This window comes from Archocentrus centrarchus, unplaced genomic scaffold, assembly GCF_007364275.1.
Source record: "Archocentrus centrarchus isolate MPI-CPG fArcCen1 unplaced genomic scaffold, fArcCen1 scaffold_63_ctg1, whole genome shotgun sequence".
Classification (NCBI taxonomy): Eukaryota; Metazoa; Chordata; class Actinopteri; order Cichliformes; family Cichlidae; genus Archocentrus; species Archocentrus centrarchus.
Window position 1 is genome coordinate 26,198 of NW_022060280.1, and position 25,486 is coordinate 51,683.

The 25,486-nt window shown below is 41.1% G+C and overlaps 2 protein-coding genes across 5 annotated transcripts in view; both read left to right on the plus strand.

Annotated features, from left to right (window-relative positions):
* Nucleotides 1-25,486, plus strand: part of stxbp1b (syntaxin binding protein 1b) — a 68,937-nt gene that overhangs the window by 16,317 nt on the left and 27,134 nt on the right. For all 4 annotated transcript variants that reach the window (XR_004019668.1, XM_030725612.1, XM_030725611.1 and 1 more), the window contains exons 7-11: nucleotides 4,602-4,750; nucleotides 12,949-13,033; nucleotides 24,131-24,261; nucleotides 24,457-24,564; nucleotides 24,729-24,789. Coding sequence is in view for 3 of the 4 variants with exons in the window: in XM_030725612.1 (XP_030581472.1) it covers nucleotides 4,602-4,750; nucleotides 12,949-13,033; nucleotides 24,131-24,261; nucleotides 24,457-24,564; nucleotides 24,729-24,789 (534 nt within the window). In the remaining variant the exon portion in view is untranslated. The remainder of the gene's footprint in view (nucleotides 1-4,601; nucleotides 4,751-12,948; nucleotides 13,034-24,130; nucleotides 24,262-24,456; nucleotides 24,565-24,728; nucleotides 24,790-25,486) is intronic.
* Nucleotides 13,041-24,029, plus strand: LOC115777667 (uncharacterized). Its single transcript, XM_030725614.1, has 4 exons — nucleotides 13,041-14,928; nucleotides 20,618-20,677; nucleotides 21,193-21,316; nucleotides 21,801-24,029. The coding sequence occupies exons 1-4, from the start codon at nucleotides 14,736-14,738 to the stop codon at nucleotides 22,045-22,047; spliced, it is 624 nt and encodes a 207-aa protein (XP_030581474.1). The 5' UTR covers nucleotides 13,041-14,735; the 3' UTR covers nucleotides 22,048-24,029.

Sequence of the window (25,486 nt, forward strand, 5' to 3'; positions counted from 1 at the left end):
CCTGACAAAGCTACGTGACGCCCTCTGAGTATTATTGGCTCTGGGAAACCCATTTCTTAACATGATTGGCCGAATGAGGTGTCAATCGAAATGGGCGGGTCTAGCCTGCCATATAAATGCACTTCATTTGGCCCGCGGACCGGACAGGGCCAGTTAATAGGCTATGAAATGGGTTGTTCAGAGCCAATAATAACCAGAGGGTGTTATATAGTTGTTTCAGGTGATTTTTTTGCTGCCAGTTAAGGGGTTAATGGACTGATAACATTCCAAGCGGGTAACCATATTGACCAGATTTAGGAGCTGTGCATTATTAATGTGTAGAAGGAGATGACTCCGCTTCTTACTCTAGCCTCAAGAATTTGGTTCATGCATATTTTATAAGATTCAAGGCTGGTTTAGTTATGTCAGGATAAGGTTATGAACATTTTACAGACATGACACTGCCTGTGGAAACAATATTTGATGTGTCCTACATGAAAACAACAATCTATCTTATACATTGCTGAAACCAATCAAATGCAATACCTAATAGCCTTATGTTTATTGAGCTTCAAAAACAACATATTTAAGATTTAAGACACATATCTTGTGAGATTGTTTTTGTGCTATGGCAGTGATCTTTAAGATAACAGGAAAGGTTAAAGTAGGTTCAGTCACTGCAGAAAATCTTATCAATTATGTTTCTGCTGTGTATATTTGCCCTTTTCCAACTTACTTTTCTACTTAGGGGAGCAGTGTGTACTGTGCAATCCATTAAGTTGTGCATAGGTGTTTAAAAATAGATGTTTTATAAAAAAGGTTTTTCACACAATTTGGGTGTTCTTAAATAAAGTTGGGACAGGAAATAACAGTTGGTTAATGTTTATAATGTGTCGTTTCAAAATATGGGGTTTATCTTGGTAATGCTTTCACTTCCATTAGTGAGGTGGCTGTTCCTTGATACTAATTGTAGTCTGAGGCCATGTATTCCATTTTGCATAAACCTCAGTCAAAAAGATAAAAGCTCAGTCGCTCCGCTTAATTTATTCAAACTAAACAATGCCTCTGCCCTCACACTCTCTGCTACTAGGGATAGAGGGGTGGAGAAAGCATTAAGACAAGTGGGATTTCCCCCCTCAATACCTTACATGATGTAGTATAAATTAGTTTAGCAATATGGAACAACAATGAATGCTTTTCACATATTAATAGCATTTTAAATAAGATAACTTCAGAATTCCTTGAATTCAGGTCACCTCTTCTGATATAAGCTACCATCTAACTTAAAACTGAACCATACTCCAGATCAATCTACCCTCTGAATTGAGAAACCAAGCAGCTGTTAAACAAAATAGTGAACTAAAAGATATCAAACATGTCTCAAAATATTTAAGTAACGGAGCATTAATTATTATCATTAAGGATTGAAAACTATAATGTGTTTATTGAATTTCAAATTGCTCAAAAAATAATTACAATACTGTTACATTGTAATATCTTAATACAGACTGCTCAGCACTGATTGTGTTGTGATCCTGTTAGCTTAAAAAATTTTGTCATAATTCTAACAGTATTTTCCAGGATTAATTTTCAGTTGTGTGACGGGCTAACAATTTTTTTAGAGCAAAGGTTAACTTGAAATAATGATGAGGTAAAAAGCAACCTCTAGAGCACCCTCACGTAGGCAAAATATTAAATAAATACGTAAAATAAATATTTAACCCTCGTCTCCACCTTATCCTTTAATATTAGCACAGTTCTTTGGTGGAGAAAGGAGCTGAAGAAGACTAGCATAACAGCAGTTTGTGTTGGATCAGCTTTAGTCTTCAATCCTCTGCTGCTGTTCTTTAGTTTTAATCCTGAAAGGAAGGGACTTGTCCCACTAATCCCACTCCCCCACGTTCCTCTAATCTCTTTACTTCATTGGCTGACAGAATAAGTAGGCATACCTTGCAGCCAATGGGAGCACAGATAAAATGTGTGACACAGGAAAGCACAGGGATTGTTGTCATGTGATGAATTCTGTAACAGATGGGTGCATGTGTGTTTGTGTTTGTGTTTGTGTGCATAGAAAAGGGTGTCAACCTTCTGCTAGCCAGTATTTTATTTATTTGTTTGCTTTTGCTTAATTTATTTTGCATTTATAATTTTTTTTAGTCTAAATTGATGAAAATGTTTTACAGTTGTGGTCAGAAGTGTACATGCACTCATCATGGGCATGAATGTGATCGATTTCTTTGCACTGTTCTTTTTCCAGGGTGAAATGATTGTAGAGCATACATCTTTAATGACTTTAAAACACAAGAATTGGGTGCACAAGTTTTAATTTCCTTTTGATTTTTTCTAATCTAAACAGGGTGAAAAGTGTACATACAGGCACAAATACACACATACCCTCATTTAAATCTTTTAAAAATTGATGTTTAAGGGTCTACAAAGTTTTTTTTAACATGACAAAACCAAGGTTTATTAACTTCTTGTCAGTGATCACGATTAACTGCAACTGGTTTCTGTAAGATCATCAGCTCAAACAATTGCATGTAAGTTATTTGGGTTTTGTCACCATTATGTCAAGGTCTGGAAAAACATCCAAACTGTCACTCTCACATGGGAGGAAAATGGTTAGGGATGTTCAGGGACAACCTAGGAAACACCAAGGCTCAAGCCTTTATTTAACTGGAAACTGTCATAAGTAAATTTTACATTGCCATGGACTGAAAGGGAGAAAGGAGCCCCTGCTCTTAAACCAACATTTCCACCTTGACTGAAATTTACAGCTGCCCACTTGGACAAGCCAGATGCCTTCTGGAGAAAGGTTTTACGGTCAGACAAGACAAAGATTGAGTGACAAGAAATATGTTTAAAGGAGAAAAGGCGAGGCTTCAAAATTAAGAACACTGTACCAGCTGCCAAGCATGATGGTGCTAGAATCATGCTTTGGAGCTGTTTTGTTGCCAGTGGTATTAGTACGTTGTACAAAGTGGATGGAATAATGAAGAAGGAGGACTTCCTCCAAATTCTTTGACTTTACCTCAAATCAGCAGCTAGATGGTTGTTCCAACAGGGCAATGATCCAAAACAAAAACTAGTTCTGGAATGGATAAAGCAGCAGCATCAAGCTTCCTGGATTACCTTTCTAAAGCCCAGACCTCAACCCTTTTGAACATGTGTTGACTAAAAGTCTATGCCAGGAAACCAACCAATGTAAATGAATTCTACCAATTCTGCCAAGAAGAGTGGTCAAATATTCAGCCAAAGGTTTGTTGATGCCTACCAAAATCATGTGGCTGAGGTGCAACTTGCTAAGTGGCACTGAAAAAAATAATGGTGGGGTGTATGTATACATTTGAGCCTGTATGTATACTTTTGACCATGTGTGTTGATTATAGCAAATCTGAAATAAATTCAAGCATGTATACCCAATTCTTGTCTTTTAAAATTATTAAAGATGGATGCTGTATCATTCCACCAGTTCAAAGAAATCATTAAAAGCCCAAAATTACAATGATATTAATTCCCATGATACCCTATGTTTGACCACAACTATTTTAAATATTAAACATCTAAATCAAAGCTCAGTATAATGAAGCACATTGGAGCATTGTCATGATGCTACCAGATTTAGACCCAAGGAGCAGACTCAGATCACTACTAAGAATTTAAAAAGATTTATTTACAGTTGGGCAATTATTAAAGGTGAAGAGTTGGCCTGTGAGACTTGAATTAGTTTTGGTAGGGGACTTCAGGTGGTGTCTGTAGGAAAGGAGAGATGCTGTTAATGAAGGCCAGCAGAGTTGAGCGATTTGTCTGAGTTGACAGAGGTGGAAACCAAAATATTACTTGTTGAACTTTGGCTTGGAGGAATAGTAGTTTGGCAGGCTGGGGTCCATAGCTGGCAGAAGTGATTCAGTGGAGAGTGGGCAGGCAGGTGAGATACACGTAAGTCCGTAGATACACAGAGAGTGCTTTGCTGACGACTGGCAGTGAGCACTTGACTCCTCACAGAAACACAAGTAAGTCCTTCTAAGAATGGGAAGTGGGAAGGTTGCAGGATGAATTAATTAATTAATGGCCCACCTCTAGTGAGAGAAGAGAAAGATAAGTTTAAAAAAAAAAACATGCCTGCCCAAACCAAATCTTTGCTTTGGATTAAATGATAGCTGGGGTGGCATTAAAAACTGTGCCTTGGGGAGAATGCTGGGGAGGCATATGCATTTACGTCCATAATTTGGTGGACAAAGATACAATTTTTGTAGTTTTGCCTCAGTATACTGCCACAGTAGATTTTAAATCAGTATGTGACTTGTGAATAACAAGGAAACAGGTCTCACCTGGCTATGAAACTGATAATCAGTCAGTTGTTGAATTATTACAAATCCATGACAATGGGGGATGTATAAAAATGGTTTTAATTCCTAAATGGTTAATGCAACATTTCTGTAAAACTCCATGAATTGAAGCTGAAAGGCTATAGTCAAATCATGTATTGTTTGATTTAAAACCCACTGTGGTGGTGTGCAAAACTAAAACATTGTGTCACTGTCTAAAAAAATTATGGACCTACCTGTAAATTAACTTGAGGCTGGACCTCATGTCAGCTCTGTTCTGTTTTCTATTTTCAGGTCTTTTCCTTGGATAAAGAGGATGCCTTTCAGGACTTCTACAGCCCCTTCAAGGCTGATGTGAAGAATAGCATGCTGGAGCGTTGTGCTGAACAGATTGCCACCCTCTGTGCAACACTCAAAGAGTATCCTGGAGTACGATACAGAGCGTGAGCTGTTTTTATAATTAATAAATGGGGGGTGGTATGTACATCTTCCTCAAGCTAGGATCCTGTACCAGAGGCCAGGGAGCCTTGAGGGTTTTCCTACACAGCTGTTTAGCATAGTTCCTAGGACTGTGCTCATCTGGACAGAGACTTTTTATGTTGTACCTGGAATCTGCTGGAGTTGCTCTTCCAGTTTGGACTTCAGGACTTCTAATCCATGTGCAGCACTTGGTTGTGCCTCTCAGTACACACTGTCCCAGCTTGCATTTTACATCCTGCAAAGCAGTTAAGGGGGCCGACCGTGGGACCAGCGGCACAGACGAAGCAGTTTAGGGGTCCAGCAGTTGGGCTGTCCGGGTGGCAAGTAGTGCAGACAATGCATATCCAGAGGCATTGTTGCTGGCAAGTGGCCAGTGACTGAGACGGAGGAGCTCTGGAGGATGGCCACTTGGCTGGTGGTGAAGGCTCTCCAGAGCCTTGGCAGGTGACTGCCAGGACACCTCTGGTGGCTTAATAGGAGGCAGGCATTGAAGGTGACGTAGGCGAGGTCTTGGCATAGGTGGTGGAGCTGCAGGTGCTGCTGTAGGTGATAGAGCTATAGGCGCTGCTGAAGGCAGTGGAGGTACAGGTACTGCTGAAGGCAATGGAGACTCTGGTGCCTGTGGTGAGTCAGATAACCCTGGCTCTGACTACTGTTCATACACTGATGTCTTGGACAATGACTGGGGCTGCTGTGAAGGACTCACAGCTGTCTCCTACAATGTCTGGGGCTGCTGCAGCTCCAGTTCAGGCATTGCAGGATGCTTAGGCAACACGTGACTTGACACTGGCAGCTCATGGCATGGCTCAGGTCACTGAAGAGGCACTGCAGACTCCTGAGACAGAGGAGCTTCCAGCTCTGATGTTAAGGACTGGGGAAGTGTTGCTGCTACTGATTGGGGTGACCGTGAAGGCTCTGCAGCAAGCGACACTGGAGACTGTGACAGCTTTGAGGATTATGGAGGAGGAACTGTATGCTGCAGGTTCAGAGAACTGGGACCACTCCACAGGGCATGCAGCTGTCTCCACTGAGACAGCCCTCCTAAGCAGCAACTGCTTAGGAGGGCAGCTGCTGCCCTCCTAAGCTGTCTCAGGAAGCAACAGCTTCCTGACGCTGTTGTGGCTGGGACCCAGCCGCCCCTACCCAAGGAACAGGATTGATGGCTCATGTGGCCTGCCGTCAGCCACTGTCAGTTGTGTTTGTGGGTTGTCTCTGTTGCTTGTTATCAGAAATGTTGGCCCTCTGATGGTGTATTATTGTCAAGAATTGATGGATATTTGAATTCTCACTGAAAAATTGATAGATTATGATCAGAAAAACCAAAAAAGCGGCCTTCCTCCACTTTAGTAGAGATGCCATATCACCTTCTTCATATGCCAGTTTCATTGCCCCAGAGAGGATGTTTCAGGCACCTACAGTATCTGGCGTCATCCCCTCTTACTAGCCAGCCTTGTTGTGTTTTCCTGGCTGAATATGGATCAGCTCACTCTTGCTTTGTCTCTTGGTGTCTCTTGGGCTCTGCTAACACCTGGCTGGTTCCTGCTGTTGGCCTGGATGGAGGGATTATTTTTCCTCACGGCCACTCACTTCGCCTCCACAGAGGGGAGGCCAATCAAACCGTGACTGCTGGGTTTGGCACCCCAAATGGCCCATCTTCCACTATCTACAAGGTTTGGTCTGGTTAATGCTTGCAAATAAGACATTTGTTCTAAAGGAATTTTTCACTTCTCATGACCTGCATTTCCTGTTCACAACAGAAACTTGGCTGAGAGTCTGTGAGTTAAGCTCTTTCTCCGACCTTTTGGCACCTGGTTGCCTGTATTTTAACTTGTGACGAAAAACTGGTAGAGGAGGAGGACTTGCAGTGGTTTTTAAAGAAGCTTATAACTGCAAACCATTGTTGAATGTCTTGTTTTCCAGCGTTGAGCTATGTATGTTCGTGCTGGATTGATCTAACCCAGTACAATGTGCAATTATTTATTGACCTCCAAAATACAGCAAGGACTTCATAACCAACTTTTCAGACTTCTTGGCTGGGATTATGCCAAACTTTGACCAGGTTTTAATTGTTGTAGATCTGAACATTGATATCTTCTGTCTAACTAAGCCACTGTCTACGGACTTCTTAAATCTTTTTTATTGATGCATTCAACCTTGTACAGTCTGTGGCTGGTCCCATACAGGAGCATGGTACACAGTAGACCTTGTTTGATCATATGGTCTGTCTTTTATCAATGTTGCAGTTTCTGAAACTGCTTGTTATATGTTTAAACCCACAACGGCCATCCAATTGTGCTGCATCTTTTAATGCTGTCATGGAAACTGAGCGACCCTCCCTGTGTTTAAATACCATCTTTTACGTCTTGTAAAAATATCCTTGCCACCTTCAGCCTTTTCTGAAAAATTTCTCCACTATTTTGTGGATAGGTTTACCACAATCCGAGCAAACATCTTGGCTCCAACTTTTGACCCTTCTGTTTCAGTTACATGCTCTGCCTTTGTCTTTAGTGGATTTAAACCAGTGTCCCTCCCTATTGTCAAGAAAATCATTTCTAACCTGAAGCCCTCAGCTTGTCTCACTGATAATGCTTATTGCCACAATTGCACTACTTAAAACTATAACGCTTAGGCCAAAACCTGAGCCCTGGGTGAATGATATTACTCGTGCTGCCAGACAAGAATGCAGGAAAGCAGAATGCAAATGGAAGAAGGATAAGCTACAAGTGTCTTACAATGCTCTGAACGAAAGTTGGTGTAATTAATTATAAAGGCTGAAAAGACTGGTATTATTTTGAATAATTCTCACAAGCCTCATGTTCTGTTTAATATAATGAACTTTTAACTTAAGCCCCTCTTTTGGAAAAAGTCTGAGTGTTATAATCATTATGCTTTTGTTATGCCCAACTGCCAGTAAAGATTTTTTTTAACCTTTATTTTACCAGGTAAAATATTTGAGAGCCAGTTCTCATTTATAAATATCACCTGGCCAAGAGGCCCCAATAGAATCAGGTCCACTACACATATACATATAAACATGTAAACATCCCAAAAGCAATCAATCAATCAGAAAGTGTGTGTGGGTATGTAAATTAGTGTGACCTGGGGTGGTCAGCAGGAGCAACAGTCAACTATAATCTGTTGAATTTTATGGTTGAAAGTAGTAGGACATATTAAAGTTGCAGGTTTGAGGGAGCTTTGTAAAGTGTTCCAGTCATTTGCTGCTGCAAAGCGAAAGCAATTGCAGCCAAAAAAACAGTAGAAGTATTGGGAATGGTGAGCTTGATGTATTCACTTGACCTTGTGTGATATTTATTATGGGCTACATGAAGAAGAGATGACAGATAAGGTGGTGTCTTGCCCAGCAATCCTGGGCAAGACACCAGATGCTTTGTGCTGTGTCAGGTTGTATGTCAGAAAGACTGTCCTGAGCGCTATGGAAAGAACACAGCATTCTGGGAGAGAGCAATAGGCCCGGAAAGATAATTATTTAGAGCATGTTTCTTTTCTGTCTTACTCTACTTGCTTTCATAGAAGTTACACAGCTAATTAGTGTGTGGCAATGAGTTACAGCAAAGAAATGCACCTTGACGTTGAATGTGTTTGATGCTGTGAATTGAAGTCAGGGAGGCAGTGTTATCACTTTCCAGGGCCATGAGAAGCTGCAAAGGGACCTCTTCCTTATCTTGTTTCCAAAATCTACTGTTTGAAATGGACCTATAAAGGGTGTCTCACTGAAATGTCAAAGCTCTCTTGCAAGTATATCCTTCATAATTCATTGTTTGAGTGCTGTGTCATGGTCCTGATGTGTCATGGTGTGTGTGTTTATCATTTATTTCCTGCCCTTGTGTCAAGTACATGTGTCCTAGTCCTGGTGTTTGCTTACTTCCTGTTTTATTTTGGTTCTTGTGCTTTAGGTTTAGTTTTGCTTCCTGTGTTTTGCTTCCAGCTGTAACCTCATTGCCTATTACCTGCTGTGTATATATTGTTTCAGTTTTTCTGTATCCTTTGTTGTGACATCATCATTGTGTTCTCCTGCTGTGTGCTTTCTTGTTCCATGTTCTATTTTTAGATTTTAGTAGTCTGTTCTTTAGTAGTCTGTCCAGTTTTTTTTGCTCTGTGCATTTATCCCTGTCTCTCGAGTCCTGCAATGCAGTGTGTTTCCTGGATCATTTTCATAACACCCTCCATTACACGTTTTCTGATGTTCCTTCATCCTTTTCTGAAAATTTTCTCCACTATTTTGTGGATAGGTTTACCACAATCCGAGCAAACATCTTGGCTCCAACTTTTGACCCTTCTGTTTCAGTTACATGCTCTGCTTTTGTCTTTAGTGGATTTAAACCAGTGTCCCTCCCTATTCTCAAGAAAATCATTTCTAAGCTGAAGCCCTTAGCTTGTCTCACTGATAATGCTTATTCTAGGAAGTTTGGAACACCATCGCTCAATATTCAGCTCAATATTCAGTCATAAACAGTAGCCTTGTTTATGGTCTTGTTCCCTCATTTTTTTAGCCAGCAGTGGTGCAGCCTTTGATTAAGAAAACAAATCTTGACACCTCAGTCATTTTCAGTTTTCACCCAATCTCTAAGCCTTTTATTTAAAAAATTTTAGAGAAGGTAGTTCTTCTTCAGCTTCAACCTTTTTAGAAGTGCGTGGGATTCTGTAAGTGTTCCAGTCTGGTTTTAAGGCTTTTCACAGCACTGAATCACCTCTATCAAAAGTTTTTAATGATGTTTTATTACTTACTGACTCTGGGGATTCTGTTACTTTAATGCTTTAGATCTTACAGTTGCCTTTGACACTGTCGACCAAAGTATACTCATTTCTGACCTTGAGCAGTCTGTGGGGCAGTGGCGGATGCTGGTCTTTCAATGAGGGGAAGCTCAATTTCGGCCTACATCATAAAATGTGTCAGTTTATTTATACAGCAGCACCCGCTGGACAGAAACTGCGATAGAAGTCAGAAAGAGTGATAGAAGCCAGTCTCCAAACACAAGCAGCTACAAAAAACCCACCAGAAATAGAAGCTCGATTTGTCGCTAGTCGTTTTTAACAAAGAAAATGCCGCTAAGAGGATTAGGAAAGTCTCCGGTTCAACTCAGAACAGAATGAAAATGCTCCCACGGATGTTTACACCAAAAGATCGCTGATTCGCTCATTTCGCTGTCAATCAAAAAGGGATTCAGCCTCAGACAGATCATCCAATCATCATGCAGAAGCTGAGCGTTAACACGATAACCCGTGTGAAGGCCACAGGGCGGTAATCATTTAGGCTGGTGGATGACCAAAAATCCTGGTGAGAATCAGAGTGAGCTAGTGGGCACACATGCTGATCACCTTGCCAGGTAAGTCTAGAGCAAGCCCCCTCCCCCAGCACAGCACAACAACGAGTAGTGCGCAAGCCAGGAGAGTCTGGTAGAAGGTAAGCAGTGGAGGTCTGCAGAGAAGGATTTTAATCTTAAGGAAGTTACTGTTGTGTTCAGTACTTGTACCTGGACACAACCTCCTCCTCCATGCCTTGAATGGTGACTGGAGCAGATATGGGTCTCTTCCTCAATCAATCAAGGCCGAAACGCATCAAAACGACACCGTTTCAAAATGAAAACGGTCTCGTGTAAACGGCACCTTAGGCGAACGAATATGCGCTGCCCCGTATGCTGACGAAAGCTGACGATAACTAGGTGCACCCGCGTCAGTATACGGGGACGGATATGCCTCTTTTCGTGCAGTGTGTATTACAAGAAACAGACGAGTAATGTAGATGATTCTTCTTTCCTCTGCAGCATGTAGATAAGGGCATCTTCTACTCCTATGCTTGGCTGGTACATAAACTTAAGGGGTCTATGTCTTCTTACCCTGAGTCTCAGCCCTTGAGAGGTTGGTCCTCTCAAGGGCCTTCATAATGTTGATGATTACAGGCCTGTAGTTGCTGTTATCAGCAGGGAGTCTGTTTTTGGAAACGTGAACTATGCATAATGTTTTCTACAGTGCAGAGACATTTTGTAATTACAGGCTTAGGATGAAGAGGTGTGTGAGGAGGAAATGTAGGATACATTTTAGGGGTCTTCGTATTCCTTTTTGACTGCAAATTAAAACCCAATTAAAACCACAGTTACCAACAAATCACAGGGTTAAGCAGGTCCCGATGCAGGCTGTTTATTAGACATCTTAATAGCACACAAATAGTTAAAAAGACACAGACAGTTGCATAGTGAAGACTGAGATATACACACACAGAGTAACAGAAAAGAAGAAAGAAGCTGTTGATCATGCCTCGGCTTCCTCATCACACCCTCTGGCTGAGGAGAGCCCTTGCAGAGATTAAATATGAGTCCAAATAAAATTAAACTGTCTAAATGATCCATGACAATGAGCAAGCTCTGTTGCAAAAAGTTACTAGTACTTAGAAATATACACAAAAAACTGGACAAAAAGCAAAAAGTGAGAGCTAAAAGCCCTTGCTGGAAAAACGGACAACACGGACAAAAACTATCCCACAATCTTCTCTTCTCCCTACTCCTCTTCTAAGCGTGGTATTTATACTCTTCCCAAATCCTTTGTTTCAGGTTTTTGCTTGGTTAGCATCTTTGAAAACAGGGTCACCTGTTATCCCCTACAGATACCCAGCAGAGACTGTTATTAATCCTCCCCATTATCTAAAAGGGCACAAACATTTTTAGAGCATTTTTAAGTCATCATCATGACAGTAAGCAACATCCTTTACACCGACTGTCAAGGTTAACCCTCTCATGGCCCTCTCAAAGTGCTCATTAAAAAGGATTTACGACTGCTCAGACCATACACTTGCTATATGATGGGTGAATTTGAGGCCGATTTTTGCCTGAGGGCAGGTTATTCTGGCAGCTTTATGCCCAGCCCCTAAAACAAATCAAAAACTGGGCACCAGTTCTGACAGGTGCCCTGCCCTTGAACCCCACTAGGTTCTTTTAATAAAACGGCTGAGCTTGGCAGAAATCTTGGAATGAGCAAGCAGTTCAACTCTGGTCCACAGCAGATGGCATGGTACAGGAAGCAGAATCTCTCTGAGTGGGCTATGCATGCCCACTTAGCTTATGGCAGACAGCTAGTGAATGACTTCAGCCCCTGAACGTGAATAAGGGCCACTCTAGCAGGCCTCAAATCCTAACACCACTCTGATATTCACACTATGCATTTTTAGTTAAGTGTAAAAAGGCACTTTAGTTGCAAATAAACAGGAGCAAAAATAATAACTGTAAATATCAGCATTGGGGTGATAAAAATATTTCCAACAGAAACAGGAAACAGGTGGGCATGGAGACAAGAATGCAGACTTAGCACAGGAGGCAGGCATGCTGAGGGAATCAAAACATATGAATAAGCAATAACCAAGAATCTAATAGTCCTGAAACAAAACTTGATTAAAGCAAACACTGGGTCCTAGACCCAGGGCCATGACAGCCATAACCCAGATGCAGTTTTGCCTGCTGACTGCTAAAAGGTTTTCTTTTACAATCTTCATATATAGTTCTTTCTTCATGATTCCTTCCACCTGGGTGAGATTGCCAGTTCCAGATATACTTATGTTATAATTGTACTTGTGTTATAATACTCCCACCACTGTACTTCACTGTTGGGATGGTGTTCTTTGGGTTGTACACCTCTCCCTTCATTCTCAGCAGTCACATCTTGATGGAGATGGAGTTTCATCTTCTATTCTTTTATTGTGTGCAAATACAAATAATTGATGTTTTCTAAAGTAAACTAGTATGTTTATAAACACTGTATTGAAAATCCCTTGCTTGTGGGAACATTTTGACACAAATTTCATAAATTTCATAAAGGGGCTAATAATTTTGTCCTCTTCAAAATGAGAACACCTGTTTCAAAACTGGATTTAATAACAGTAACAGTGCTCTATTTTGACCAGAGATATCTAAGTTGTATACCTAAGTTATGTCCATCCATCCATCCATCCATCCATCCATCCATCCAAAGAACCACTAAGAAATTTTCTTTTTTCTGTAAGATGTTTTAAATTTAAATTACTTTTTCTAAATCTATTGTTTTAATGGCTTTTTAAACCTTCCATCTAGCTGACTTTGTTGTTTAATTTTCAAAAATGTGCATAAACTAATGCCTGAATAAATGAATGCCTGTTTGCATTTGTGTTTTGGATTAGGGAGTACAAAGACTGTGCGGTTCTGGCCCAGATGCTTCAGGAGAAGTTGGATGGTTACAAAGCTGACGACCCCACCTTGGGAGAGGTAGGGAAGTGATGGAAAGTGACTAAATTATGAATGGAAGAACCAGATGAAGAGAAATATCTGGAATTTCTAAGTGGATTTCTGAAACAAGGAGAAAAAAGAAGAATGGAATTCATAGTCACACACAATGGGATTTAAGTACCCTTACCAGAATGCCATTAATGCTAGATTCATTAATTCATAAACTGCACACATATTACATATGTGTTAATAGTGCTAGTAAGAAAATAATAAACTAGAATAATAACTAGAATTTCACTCAACAAAATAGCTAGTTTTCTATATTGGGACAGGTGTCAACTTAGCTACTGCCCTAACTCAAGCATCCAACCTGGATAAGTTATAAAAATTACTGTTCAGGGTGTAACTATTCATACAGGATTTATACCTTTCGTATAAGGTTGTAAACATAACTTTTAATATTATTTAGTTGAGCATTTTAACATGTGATTATCTGTCATGTCGAGCAGTGTGACAAGGAGAATAGAACCCCAAAGCAGGACTCCATAAGCAGTCGTAAATTAAAATGTCTTTTATTGCTGAGTCCAAAAACAACAGAGCAATAATCCTTCCTGGAAAACAAGGCTATAAATCTAGAACATAGAATGTTCCTGGCAAAATGTGTAATAAACAAACACACCCCCACACAGGAAATGGACGATCTGACAAAGAACTGATGAGAGCACAGACAATACATACACACTAGGTAATGAGACAATGGGAAACAGCTGGGAGGAAAACACAGGAAGAAAAACTAAACCCAAAGCCCAAGGACCAAGACATACCAAAGTAAAACAGGAATTGGAAACACAAACCCAGACTAAGACACATGAACCTGACACATGGACGAGGGCAGGCACAAATACAAGACACCAGCACAAACTGAAACACAAAATTAACCCGCAACCAAAACATAAGCCAGGTTTCAAAACCAGAAGCCCAAGAGAAAAAAAACCTAATACATCAACAGAACACCGAGGAACAAAAAAACACAAAGTGTTGGGCAAACAGCCCAGGACCATGACAGAAGATTGTGACATGGGCGTTGCTGCAGGCTCTGATGCGGGCACCGCTGATGGAGCTGCAGACATTGAAGGCTCTAGCAGTGCAGGTGAGGATGACCGTGGCAGTTGGAGCACTGAAAAGTGATGAGACGGGGTGTGCCTCCCTCAGTCAAAAAGTGAAGGTCCGTATTCTTTTCACCACAGATACTTGTTCAGCACGCAAGGTACCGTCTTACAACACCGTAGAACTAGACAGAACATATTAAAAGGAAATGAATCAATATAAATTGTCTACAAAATACGACTGAAATGTATCAAAATAAACTATTACAATCATACCACTTTTGCCCGCTTGTGAGCTAAGAGAGGGGTTCGTTCTTCAAAGTTCTTGTCTTGTAACTCAGAAAGTTCATTTGAGCGATCTGTCTTGTTAGCGCTGACAGGAAGTGACATACAGATCGTGCACACTTAAGAGCAAATAACTAAAATTGTAAGCTTATCTATCCATAAGACTTGGTTACTTCTTGTGATATAATCAAACACAAACCTTTTAAAATAAATTAAACTTAACAATAGTAAATTTAACGCATGACACTAAGACTCTTTGGTGCCACACAGTGGTCACTGACAAACACTACTCAATTCAAACAGGATGCCTATAGCGGCAGATACGCAGGGTGCTGGAGCTGCAGGAGCTGATGGAGGCTCCGGCAAAAACAAGCAGGAAGCAGTGGCTGACTTTAAAGGCTCTGGTGCAGACGCTACTGAAGGCTCCCACTCTGAGGGAACAGAACAGGTGCAGCAGTGTGCCTGTTCACAGCCACTCCCTCCGGCTTCTGATGTGGGCACTGCATTCACCAGGAATTGTACTCTTTTCCATCTCTTTTGAAGGTAAAGTTCCTCCCTCTTGAACTCTCCTGGTGGTGGTGCAATGATCGCAGAATTCATTGTAAGCAAGTGATTTGGCGTTAACGGTTCTGGCCCTGTTGGATCATTGAGGTGTTCTGTGGTCAATGGACGACTATTCACTATAGCCATTGCTTCATACGTGAATGTTCTTAAGGAAGAGTTGTCTAGCCTTCTGACAGACTGTTCTAGGATTAACATTAAAACATTTCTTATGGTTCGTATCAATCTCTCCCAAACACCACCCATGTGGCTGGAAGAAGGTGGGTTCATGACAACGCTGCATCCCAATTCTGTCATGCGTTCTTGCTCCATTCCAGTCATTAATTGCAGGAATTCCTTCTTTGCACCGGCAAAATTGGTCCCTTGGTCGCTATTAAGTTGACTCACCATTGCCACGTATAGCGATGAAGCAGCAGAGCGCCTGTATAAAGGCATCAGTAGTGAGGTCATCCAAAACTTCCAGGTGTACAGCCCTTCAGCACATGCATGTGAACAAGAGACCATATCTCTTCAGCTCTTTCCTGCCATCCTTAACATAAAATGGCCCAAAACAATCCATTCCACTGTATGCGAAAGGAGGGGTAGCTTCCATCCTTTGTGGAGGTAGGTCAGCCATTTTTTGTTCTTAACTGCTCTTCCTAAATTTCCTGCACATTTGTAAATGAGGGATGATACTTCGCCACTGCATCCAAGAATCCAAATTCCATTGGAGCGAATTTCATTAGTGGTCATTCCATGACCTTGATGTTGCACCCTTTCATGGAAATGCCTTATGAGCAAGCAAGAAACATGATGTCCCTTAGGAAGGATGGCTGGATGTTTGACATGAGGGTGAAGTGCTGCTTGTGTCAATCTTCCTCCCACCCTTAAGACATCATGGCTGCCAACAAATGGATTTAATCTGTTCAACTTGGAAAACTTGTTCACTGTCACTTCCTTCCTCTTCTTTAGTGATTTAATTTCCTCATGGAACTCTTCTTCCTGAACTGTACGAATTATGAACAATTCTGCATCATTTCTTTCCTCAAGTGTAGTGGTGTCATTGAATTTGGTTTCCAGCCCTTTGGCCTTCCTCGCCAGGCATTTGAGTCTTGCTATGGCTTTCACCAGGTTCTTCCAACTTGAGAATCTATGCCAGCAGTCTGACAGAGGAGTCCTTTTATTGGCCTTGATAGTGTGGACATGTGTCCCTTTAAGTGCCATAAAAAGTTTGGTCCTGAAAACCAATTTGAGTCCACAAGTTCCTTTACAGAGAGCCCACAGGAGGCTTGGTCTGCTGGATTGCTCTCAGAGGGAACATATCTCCACTGATGAGGTTCCGTGCTTGATTTGATACATTGGATTCGATTAGCCACAAATACATGGAACCGCCTTGCATCATTGTTGACATAAGCAAGAACAACCTTGGAATCTGTCCAAAAGTATTGCTGAGCTTCCTGCAACTGTAACTCTCTCTTGAGAAGATCACTCATCCTCACTGCTACAACTGCAGCTGAAAGTTCCCATCGTGGGATTGTTGTCACCCTTGTTGGAGCTACTCTTGCCTTTCCTGTGGCAAGAGCACAGTGGACCTCTCCAGACTTAGCCACAGCTCTGAGGTACGAACATTCCCCATAGCCGGATGAACTTGCATCAGAGAAATGCTGTAGTTCATACTGCTGAACTTCTTTAGACATAAATGGTATATACCACCTTGGTATCTCTATTAAAGAGAGGTTATGGATGTCTTGCAGCCAAGCTTTCCAATGAGGCCTGAGGCCATCAGGAAGAGGCTCACCCCAGCCTGCCTTATCTTGGCACATTCTTTGAAGGATTTTCTTCCCAATCAGAATGAAAGGGGCCACAAATCCAAGAGGATCAAAAATGGAGGCTACTGTAGAAAGCACTCCTCTTCTAGTGAAAGTATTTTCCTTTACTAGCACTCTGAATCTGAACTTGTTTGAGGCCACACACCACTGTACTCCAAGTGCCTGTTCCATCTTGGGTTCGCCAAGGGCCATGTCGAAGTCAGTTGCACCTTCTGCGCATTCCTTTTTAGGAATTGTGCCAGTCACTTCCTTACTGTTAGTGATGAACTTGTGTTCGCGAAGCCTACCAGTGCTGCAGAGCTCCCTTGCTTCTTGGACAAGCTGGATGGCTTCTGCTTCAGAGTCTACACTTGCCAAGCCGTCATCAACGTAGAAATTGCGTTGTATTAACCTTATTGTGTCTTGACTGAACGTGCCTTCACCTTGTGCAGCAAGGTGTTTGAGTCCAAAATTTGCGCATCCTGGAGATGAGGCTGCACCAAATAAGTGCATCGTCATCCGAAACACTGATGGTGGACTTTCTATGTTGCCTTCTTCCCACCACAGGAATCTGAGGTAGTCCTTATCCCTTGGTGCAACATGGAACTGGTGAAACATTCGTTCCACATCACACATGATGGCCACTTGTCCCTTTTGGAAACGATAAAGGACCCCTATGAGGGCATTTGTGAGGTCTGGCCCAGTGAACAGATGTTCGTTAAGGGATGTGTTCTCAAACTTCGCTGAGCAATCAAAGCCAACGCGGATCTTGCCTCGTTTCTGGGGGTGGCAGACCCCATGATGAGGGATGTACCATGCTGGTTGTTTGTTTATATCTTCCTCTGGAACCCTTTCAGCATCACCTCTGATTATCATGTCCTTCATGAAAGCTGTGTAGTCACTGTGGTACTGTTTGTCTCCCTTCAGGGAGTTTAGTCGATGCTTAGCACAAACTTTATTTGGCAGGCTAGGGCTCTCCTTTAGAAAGGGTAGTGGTATTTCATAGTGTCCATCTTGCTTCTGTCAAATTCCTTCTTTCAGTTTTGTCAGGAACTTATCATCCTCCTGTGATACCAAAACTTCTTCACTGGTCTTCTCAGAGAAATCTGACTCAAATACCTTGATTATGTCTGCTGGAGGAAATATTTCTGTAACTTGGTTTCTAAGCACAAAATGGACTTAAGACCTCAGCTTACAGAATTGTTTAGCTTCTCGTACAACTTGACTCACAATGATACGGTGACTCACACCTACTTCATCTTCATAGTCATGGCTGGAGTTGTCACCACCAACAATGCTCCAGCCCAACAGTGTTTTCTGTGCGAATGGCTCATCTTCCTTGCCACTAATGACGTCTCTAGGACGCAGGGCTTCGGGACAGTTGTAACCAATTAACAATCCCACTTTGCAGTCAAGCTCAGAAGGCATTTCGTCTACGAGCTGTTTCACACGTAGGTATGTGGGATCTATTTGCTGGTATGTGATCCCTAGTGTAGGTTACTGGAAGCTTGATTTTTGTGTCGGACTTGATGCCTCTTTAATTGCAGTCCTGTCAATTTTTGACATGAAATGACTTTTGTTTTTGATGTTATTGTCAGAATTTTGAGATTCACTGGTTCTTTCTGCTATGCCCAGTGCCTCCAGTTCAGCTAACATAAATGTGGCATCTTCCTCAGCTACATCCCTTAGGATAAAGGCAGTATCACTCTGGGTGTCAAGCAACGCATACACTAGAATTTCCTTATCTGGTTCAGTAAGTGTTGAAACATACACTGGAACAATTGATGAAGTGTGACTATTGCTCTTTTTCTGTTAGAGGTTGCTTGATTAAATTCTTGTCTTGTTTGTGATTCAGACCTTTCATTTGTTGAGTGGCTTTCCTTTAAGTGTTCTCGACTGGGTTTTGAATTTCGTTCTTGGTTAGTTTTCTCTCGATCCTGGTGCAGACATGTTGGATGACGTTTCTCACATTTGTCACATTTACTCCTGGTTGTGCAGTCTTTAGAGGAGTGGCCAGGCTTAAGACAGCCAAAGCACAACTTCTCCATTTGTACAAACTTAAGCCTTTCTTCAACTGGCCTCTCCATAATCTTGCCACATTTGTGGAGCGTATGGCCTTGTTTTTCACAAAAGCTGCACATCATGCTCGCCCTTTCACTGGAGCTTAAAGTGAATGTCTTGGCTCCAGAGTTGCAGCTGCATTGAGACTTGAATTTACTTTGACCTGTCAGCCTTGATCCTTCTGACTCTGCTGGCTTCATTGTAATGATATAATGGGGTTGCATGCAATTCTAGCCTCTTTCTTTAGGAACTCTACAAAATATCTGAAATCAGGGAATATTTTGTATTCATCTTGGAACTTTGTACATGTTCTATTCCAGCATGAACTCAACCAATCTGGAAGTTTGGCTGCAATCTTTTGGTTTTCAGTGCAGTTGTTTAGACCTTGAACATGGGGCATAGCTAATTCGACACTGCACAAAAATCTGAAGATTCACACAGATCATGTATGTCTTTAGGGCCGATTTTATGCCACAATTGTATTTTGTCATGATATGATTTGCCAATTACAAATGGATTGCCAAATCTGTCATCAAGTATAGCCCATGCAGAAAGGTATGCATTCTCTGTTCCAACTAAGAAATGCCCTTCAATGGCTCTTTTGGCTTGGCCACCAGCATACTTGCGTAGGAAGAAGAGTTTTTCTTGAGTTGGCAGGTTCTTGCGATCAATTAGTGTCTGGAAAGACAGCTTCCAGTCACTATACTTGGGTCTCCTAAGAAAACAGCAGATTCTGCAATGGGAATACGATTGGCCATAATTGCTTCAGCAAGGGTTGCCACTAAGTCACTGGAAGATGTAGCAAGTGTGGCTGGTTGAGTGGCAAGAGCTTGGGTGATGGGAGTCTGTGGATTGGCAGGGATTTGGGAAAACATAGTTTGCTGCAGAAAAGGGGGTGTGAAAGGTTGAGGGCAACGAGCAGAGTTGACTGGTTGTGAGTGATTGACTTGTTGATTTTGCAGGGAAGCAGGAGGTTGCAGGGATTTTGCTTCATCACTATAATTGCTTTCTTGATAAATATGGAGGCTTGCTTGAGCTGCATTGTGCTTCCTTACTTCCATCAGCCTCTCTACTTCCTTCCTTTTCTCTTCCAACCTCAACTTTCTGACTGAACTTTCTGATACACACTTAGCTCTTATTCTAGCCCTTTGTGCTTCAATTTCCTTCTCTTCAGCTTCCTTTTCAGCTATTAATGTTTGATCCTCTGCCTCAAGATTCAGAATTTCTCTTTCACAATCATGTTGTGCTTCTATTTTTTGATCACGTCTTGTGTGGCTGCCACTTCAGCTGCAGCTTCTTTAGACATTTCAGAAACAGTTTTTGACTTTCTGGTGTTTGTTGACTTGACACTGAACACTGTGGTGTCAAACACTGACTCAGCATCTGGCCAGGGTATGTCTCCATGGTCACCATTTTCACTGAGAAAGAGTTGAGCCTTTTCATTAGCAATCTTAGTGATTGCCCAGCATGCATCATTTTTTCTCCTAGTTTCTGGTTCAGGACCTGTGATGTCCCTTATTTTGCCATAGACATCGTCAATATCAGATTGGAGGTCATTAATTGTGGTTATGACCTCACTGATTAAATCTGGGTCATCACAATTTATAATAGACCTCTTCAAGCCATTGATGTGATATTTCCATCTTCTCTACATCCGTTCAAAGTCTTTCTTTAGATCATTCAGTTTGTTATCTAGAAGCTCTTTTCCCTTTTCTGTGAGTTTACGTGTGCACTCACTTCTTCTGACATATACTAGATGCTGTACATTGTTTGGATTTGTCTGTGGACTTTGATCCTCTGCATCCATCTTTATTTTCTCACAGGTTTCAACTTGCTGAGAGGGACTGATTTGTGCTGCACCAACGACTTCTCCTGCAGGCTGAGTTATGTTCTTACTAGCAACTGACATGTTAAATGTTTTATGTAAAATATCGATCAAAGGAAAGTGTGATTATTTAAATCAACAGCATTGCTTATGAAAACATAAATTCTGGAATTGCATAAACCTTAGATAAACACATCAATTGGAAAGATCAGAATATATTTAGAGATAACATGAACTACAGAACCTTCAGGCAGGGAAAATTGCTAGTTTCAATCATAAAGTAGCATGAACAGAAACGAATGGTGACTCAGTGAAACTTAGTGAAAATTCAAAATTTGTCTTCAAAGGATATATTTTTATTGAACTTATTTGCACAGTTCATATAGCCTTTACTGCACCAACAAGAAAGAAACTGTTCACTGCCAAAATTGGGATGAGGACGAATGAGACTTGGCAAGGCTGAAACTTTAGTGACAGTTTATAAGTTCTTCTGCTACTTCCAAGACACTAATTCAAGGTGCTTGCATGTTTAGACTTTACTTATTAACTTGCTTCTTCATTCTGCCGCGACAGTCCCAAATGTGGTACTTGTGTGTTATCTTCTTCTCGCGGAGTTCTGTGCGCCAATTTGCCATCTTAATCTGGGCCTCCACTCAAGCTGTGAAGTGTTCTACTGTGCCTCCCTCACAAAGCGAAGGTCCGTATTCTTTTCACCACAGATGTTTGTTCAGCACGTAAGGTACCGACTTACAACACCGTAGAACTAGAAAGAACATATTCAAAGGAAATGAATCAATAGAAATTGTCTACAAAATACGACTGAAATGTATCAAAATAAACTATTACAATCATACCACTTTTGCCTGCTTGTGAGCTAATAGAGGGGTTTGTTCTTCAAAGTTCTTGTCTTGTAACTCAGAAAGTCTGTGTGAGTGATCTGTCTTGTAAGTGTTACTCCTTCTACCGTTTACACCAGCCGTTGCGTAGCAACGCCAACAGGAAGTGACATACAGTTCGTGCACACTTAAGAGCAAATAACTAAAATTGTAAACTTATCTATCCATAAGACTTGGTTACTTCTTGTGATAGAATCAAACACAAACCTTTTAAAATAAATTATGACACTAAGACTCTTTGGTGCCATACAGTGGTCACTGACAAACACTACTCAATTCAAACAGGATGCCTATAGCGGCAGATACACAGGGTGCTGGAGCTGCAGGTGCTGATGGAGGCTCCGGCAAAAACAAGCAGGAAGCAGTGGCTGACTTTAAAGGCTCTGGTGCAGACGCTGTTGAAGGCTCCCACTCTGAGGGAACAGAACAGGTGCAGGAGTGGGCCTGTCCACAGCCACTCCTTCTGGCCTCTGATGTGGGCGCTGCTGCAGACTCTGATGCGGGCGCCACTGAAGACTCTGTTACTCCTTGAGGCTTGGTTGCCCCCACCTCAGAAAAAAATAAGGGTGGGGGAGTGAGTCTCAGCTACTCCCACCTGTAGAGCAGATACAGGTACAGGTACGGACCGGTCCTTAGCCATCTCCATCCGAGGGAAGAGAACGGGTACAGGAGTGGGCCTGTCCTCAACCACTCCCACTCTGATCCGGATACCGCTGCTGAAGACAGATGGAGGCGCTGCTGCAGATGCTGAAGACACAGACAGAGGTGCTGCTACAGATGCAGAAGACAGAAGAGGAAACTGGGGCCACTCTGCAGGGTGCACCTTTGGATGAAGTCATATTTGGAAAATAGAATTCAGTGTGTATCTATCAGTGGTATCAAATCTCCTTACCTTGACTGTAAAGTTGGAGTACCTCAAGAGTCCATACTTGGACCACTTTTATTTTCTTTATACATTAATGACTTACCAAATATTTGTTCAGATGTCAATACTCAGTTGTGTGCAGATGATGCTGTTATTTTTACACAAGCAAGGACTGATATGGAGGTTTCGAAAAAATTGACAAAAGCTATGAATTGTATTCAAGTGTGGCTTACCAGGTCATGTCTACTGTTTAATTTAAAGAAAACTGTTTGTATTAAATTCTCAAAATGACCACAATCAAGAATATCTTCAAATGTTTTCTTGGAAGAAGAAGAACTTCAGATTGTAAATAAAGTTAAATATTTTGGTGTTACGATAGATTCTACTTTATCATTTAAGAATCATGTTAAAAATATATCTAAGATCATTAAATTTAACTTACACAATTTTAAGCAAATCAGATCATCACTGCTGGAAAATGCAGCCAAAATGTTTCTCTATTCTATGATTTTTTTCTCATATGGGATACTGTTTTACTAACTGGTCATTGCCAAGTGGTACTATTTTAAAATCAACACAATCTTTATTTAAGAAGTCTTTAAAAGTGTTAGAAAGAAAGCCTCTTTCATTTCATCATTGTCCTATACTTCAGAAATATAACATTTTAAGTTTTGAAAATTTTAAAAATTCAGATTTTCTTGTTCTATTTATAAAATTTTACACAGCCTTGCTCCACCTTCATTGGGTGGGTTCATCATGCCAAAATCAAATCTTAGTGGTAGATTAACTAGAGCCTCTATTAAATGGTAAACAGACTAGTTCTTATATAGCACTTTTCTACTCAGTCAGAGCACTCATACAACACGTTTTACATTTACCCCTGCACACCCATTCATACAAGCACTTCCATATTAATTAAGCTAAGTGCTTTAATTATCTAACATTCACACTCTGTAGTAGCCAGGAATCGAACCCCTGACCTTCCAATGAGTAGGTGACCTGCTCTACCTACTGAGCTACACTGTGCAGAAGTGAGCCTGTCCTTGGCTTCTCCCACCCGTAGAGCAGATATGGGTGCAGGGACAGACTGGTCCTTATTAGCTGTCCCCACCTGAGGGAACAGAACGGGTGCAGGAGTGGGTCTGCAAGGAGTCTAACAGCCAAGGAAAGCCAGTAACCGGTCCTTAGAGCTTGGCAGCAATGGCTTCCTGGCATGGGTCAGACAACCACTCATAACATATTGTGTCTACAGAATGAATAATAATGAATAATAATTCAGAGCTATAGAATCCATTACATGATGGTATGAACCATAACAATTATCTATAAAAATTGACTCAACCTTGCAGTGCCTATCTGAACTGCTTTTGGCATTTCTTTGTTGGCTTCATTTTTTTTTTTTTTAGCTGTGGAGTTTTTTGATTTGTGTTATAAAGTGTATTAGAAAAATAGACTTCTCAGGAATAATTTGATCTTACTTAGTCACAACCAACAGATAGGTGTCATAAGGTGAAATCTGAAAATTCATTGTTTTCTTTCAACAGTTATAACATTATTTTCTTTTCAGGGTGAGACATAAGTGTGAGTATTGTTGTTAGTAAAGTGATCAGGCTTAACTTAATGGATCCTGTGTAATTTAAATATATATATATATATATATATATATATATATATATATATATATATGAAATAATATTGACGTCAGACCAACAGTGTCTGCAATGTTTTGTATATCCTCTGGTGCCTCCAGGGTCCTGACAAGTCTCGTACTCAGCTGCTTATTCTGGATCGAGGCTTTGACCCCGTGTCACCTCTCCTGCATGAGCTTACACTGCAAGCCATGGCCTATGACCTGTTGGGCATTGAGAATGACGTTTACAGGTAAAGATGCTACAAAAGGAGGTATGACATCTACCATGTGTAAACATGTCTTTTAATGTGTGTGTTTTGTTTTTTTTTGTTGTTTTTTAATGACTGACAGTTTAGGTCATTTATTAAAAAATAATGTAAATAAAAATGTTCTAAGTCACCCTTGTAGATGAAGTCATAGAATCTGTGTCTGGCTGTCTCCAACAGGTTTGAGACCAGTGGGATAGGAGACACCAAAATGAAGGAGGTATTGCTGGATGAGGATGACGATTTGTGGCTGACTCTGAGACACAAACATATTGCTGAGGTGTCAGCGTAAGGGGCTTTTGCTTCCTCACACATACATGCACATGGCTTGGATAAACAAAGGAGCATTTTCTGCTGTCACAAAGCTGTCAATGATTCCTCTCAAGATTCAAGATATAAAGAACTTATTTTTTCTGATTTTCCTTGTCTTCTGTTTGTCTCACTGTGCATAGGGCTGTGACTCGTTCGCTCAAAGAATTCTCTGCCAGCAAAAAGATGAACACTGGAGAAAAGGTAAAGGACATGCTGTATCACTGTGCTCAGATTTCGGGATCCTTTACTTTACTTCTGCTCACTGCTGTCCTTCATATAATTATTCCGAAGTGAAAACGACCTGTTCCTTATCCACCTCCTACCAGTGTAGCAATGATTTTTCAAGGATTAGAAATTGACAGTGCATATGTGTGTAAATGGAGTGTGTGGGTGGCTGTGGCTCAGAAGGTAGAGCCACAGCCACCATCCTTCTGATTATTTACTAATCGGAAGGATGGTGGATCAAGATACTGAACCCCGAGTTGCTCCCAATGCGCTCATCTGTGTGTAAATGTTATATAGAAAGCACTTAGACACAGACCAAAGCAAATGTACACATTTTTTATACAACATGTTGTATAAAGTGCTTTACATGCTCAAGTAGAATAGAAGAGCAAACCAAGAACTAGTCCATTTATCAAATGTGTGTTTAAGCTAATAATCAAAAGTCAGCATTGATTAGTTTGACTAATAACCTTACATTACTAGTGAGTCTCTTGTCTCTGACAATGACAGGTATCTGTTCTGTGCATAGTCTTTATAAGGCACAATGGTAAATGGATGGTAAATTGACTTGTTCTTATATAGCACTTTTCTACTCTACTTTGAGCACTCAAAGGAAAGCACAATTGGATGCCACTATTATGTGCATAAGATCTTCAAGTTAAATTTTTATGCA

Excerpts from the sequence above, each read along its gene's own strand:
- LOC115777667 (XM_030725614.1), top strand. The coding sequence starts at position 14,736 with ATGGAGGCTCCGGCAAAAACAAGCAGGAAGCAGTGGCTGACTTTAAAG. Across the intron at positions 14,929-20,617 it reads CTTTTCCATCTCTTTTGAAG|GTTTCAACTTGCTGAGAGGG; the intron begins GTAAAGTTCCTC and ends ATTTTCTCACAG. Across the intron at positions 21,317-21,800 it reads GCCTCCCTCACAAAGCGAAG|GATGCCTATAGCGGCAGATA; the intron begins GTCCGTATTCTT and ends CAATTCAAACAG.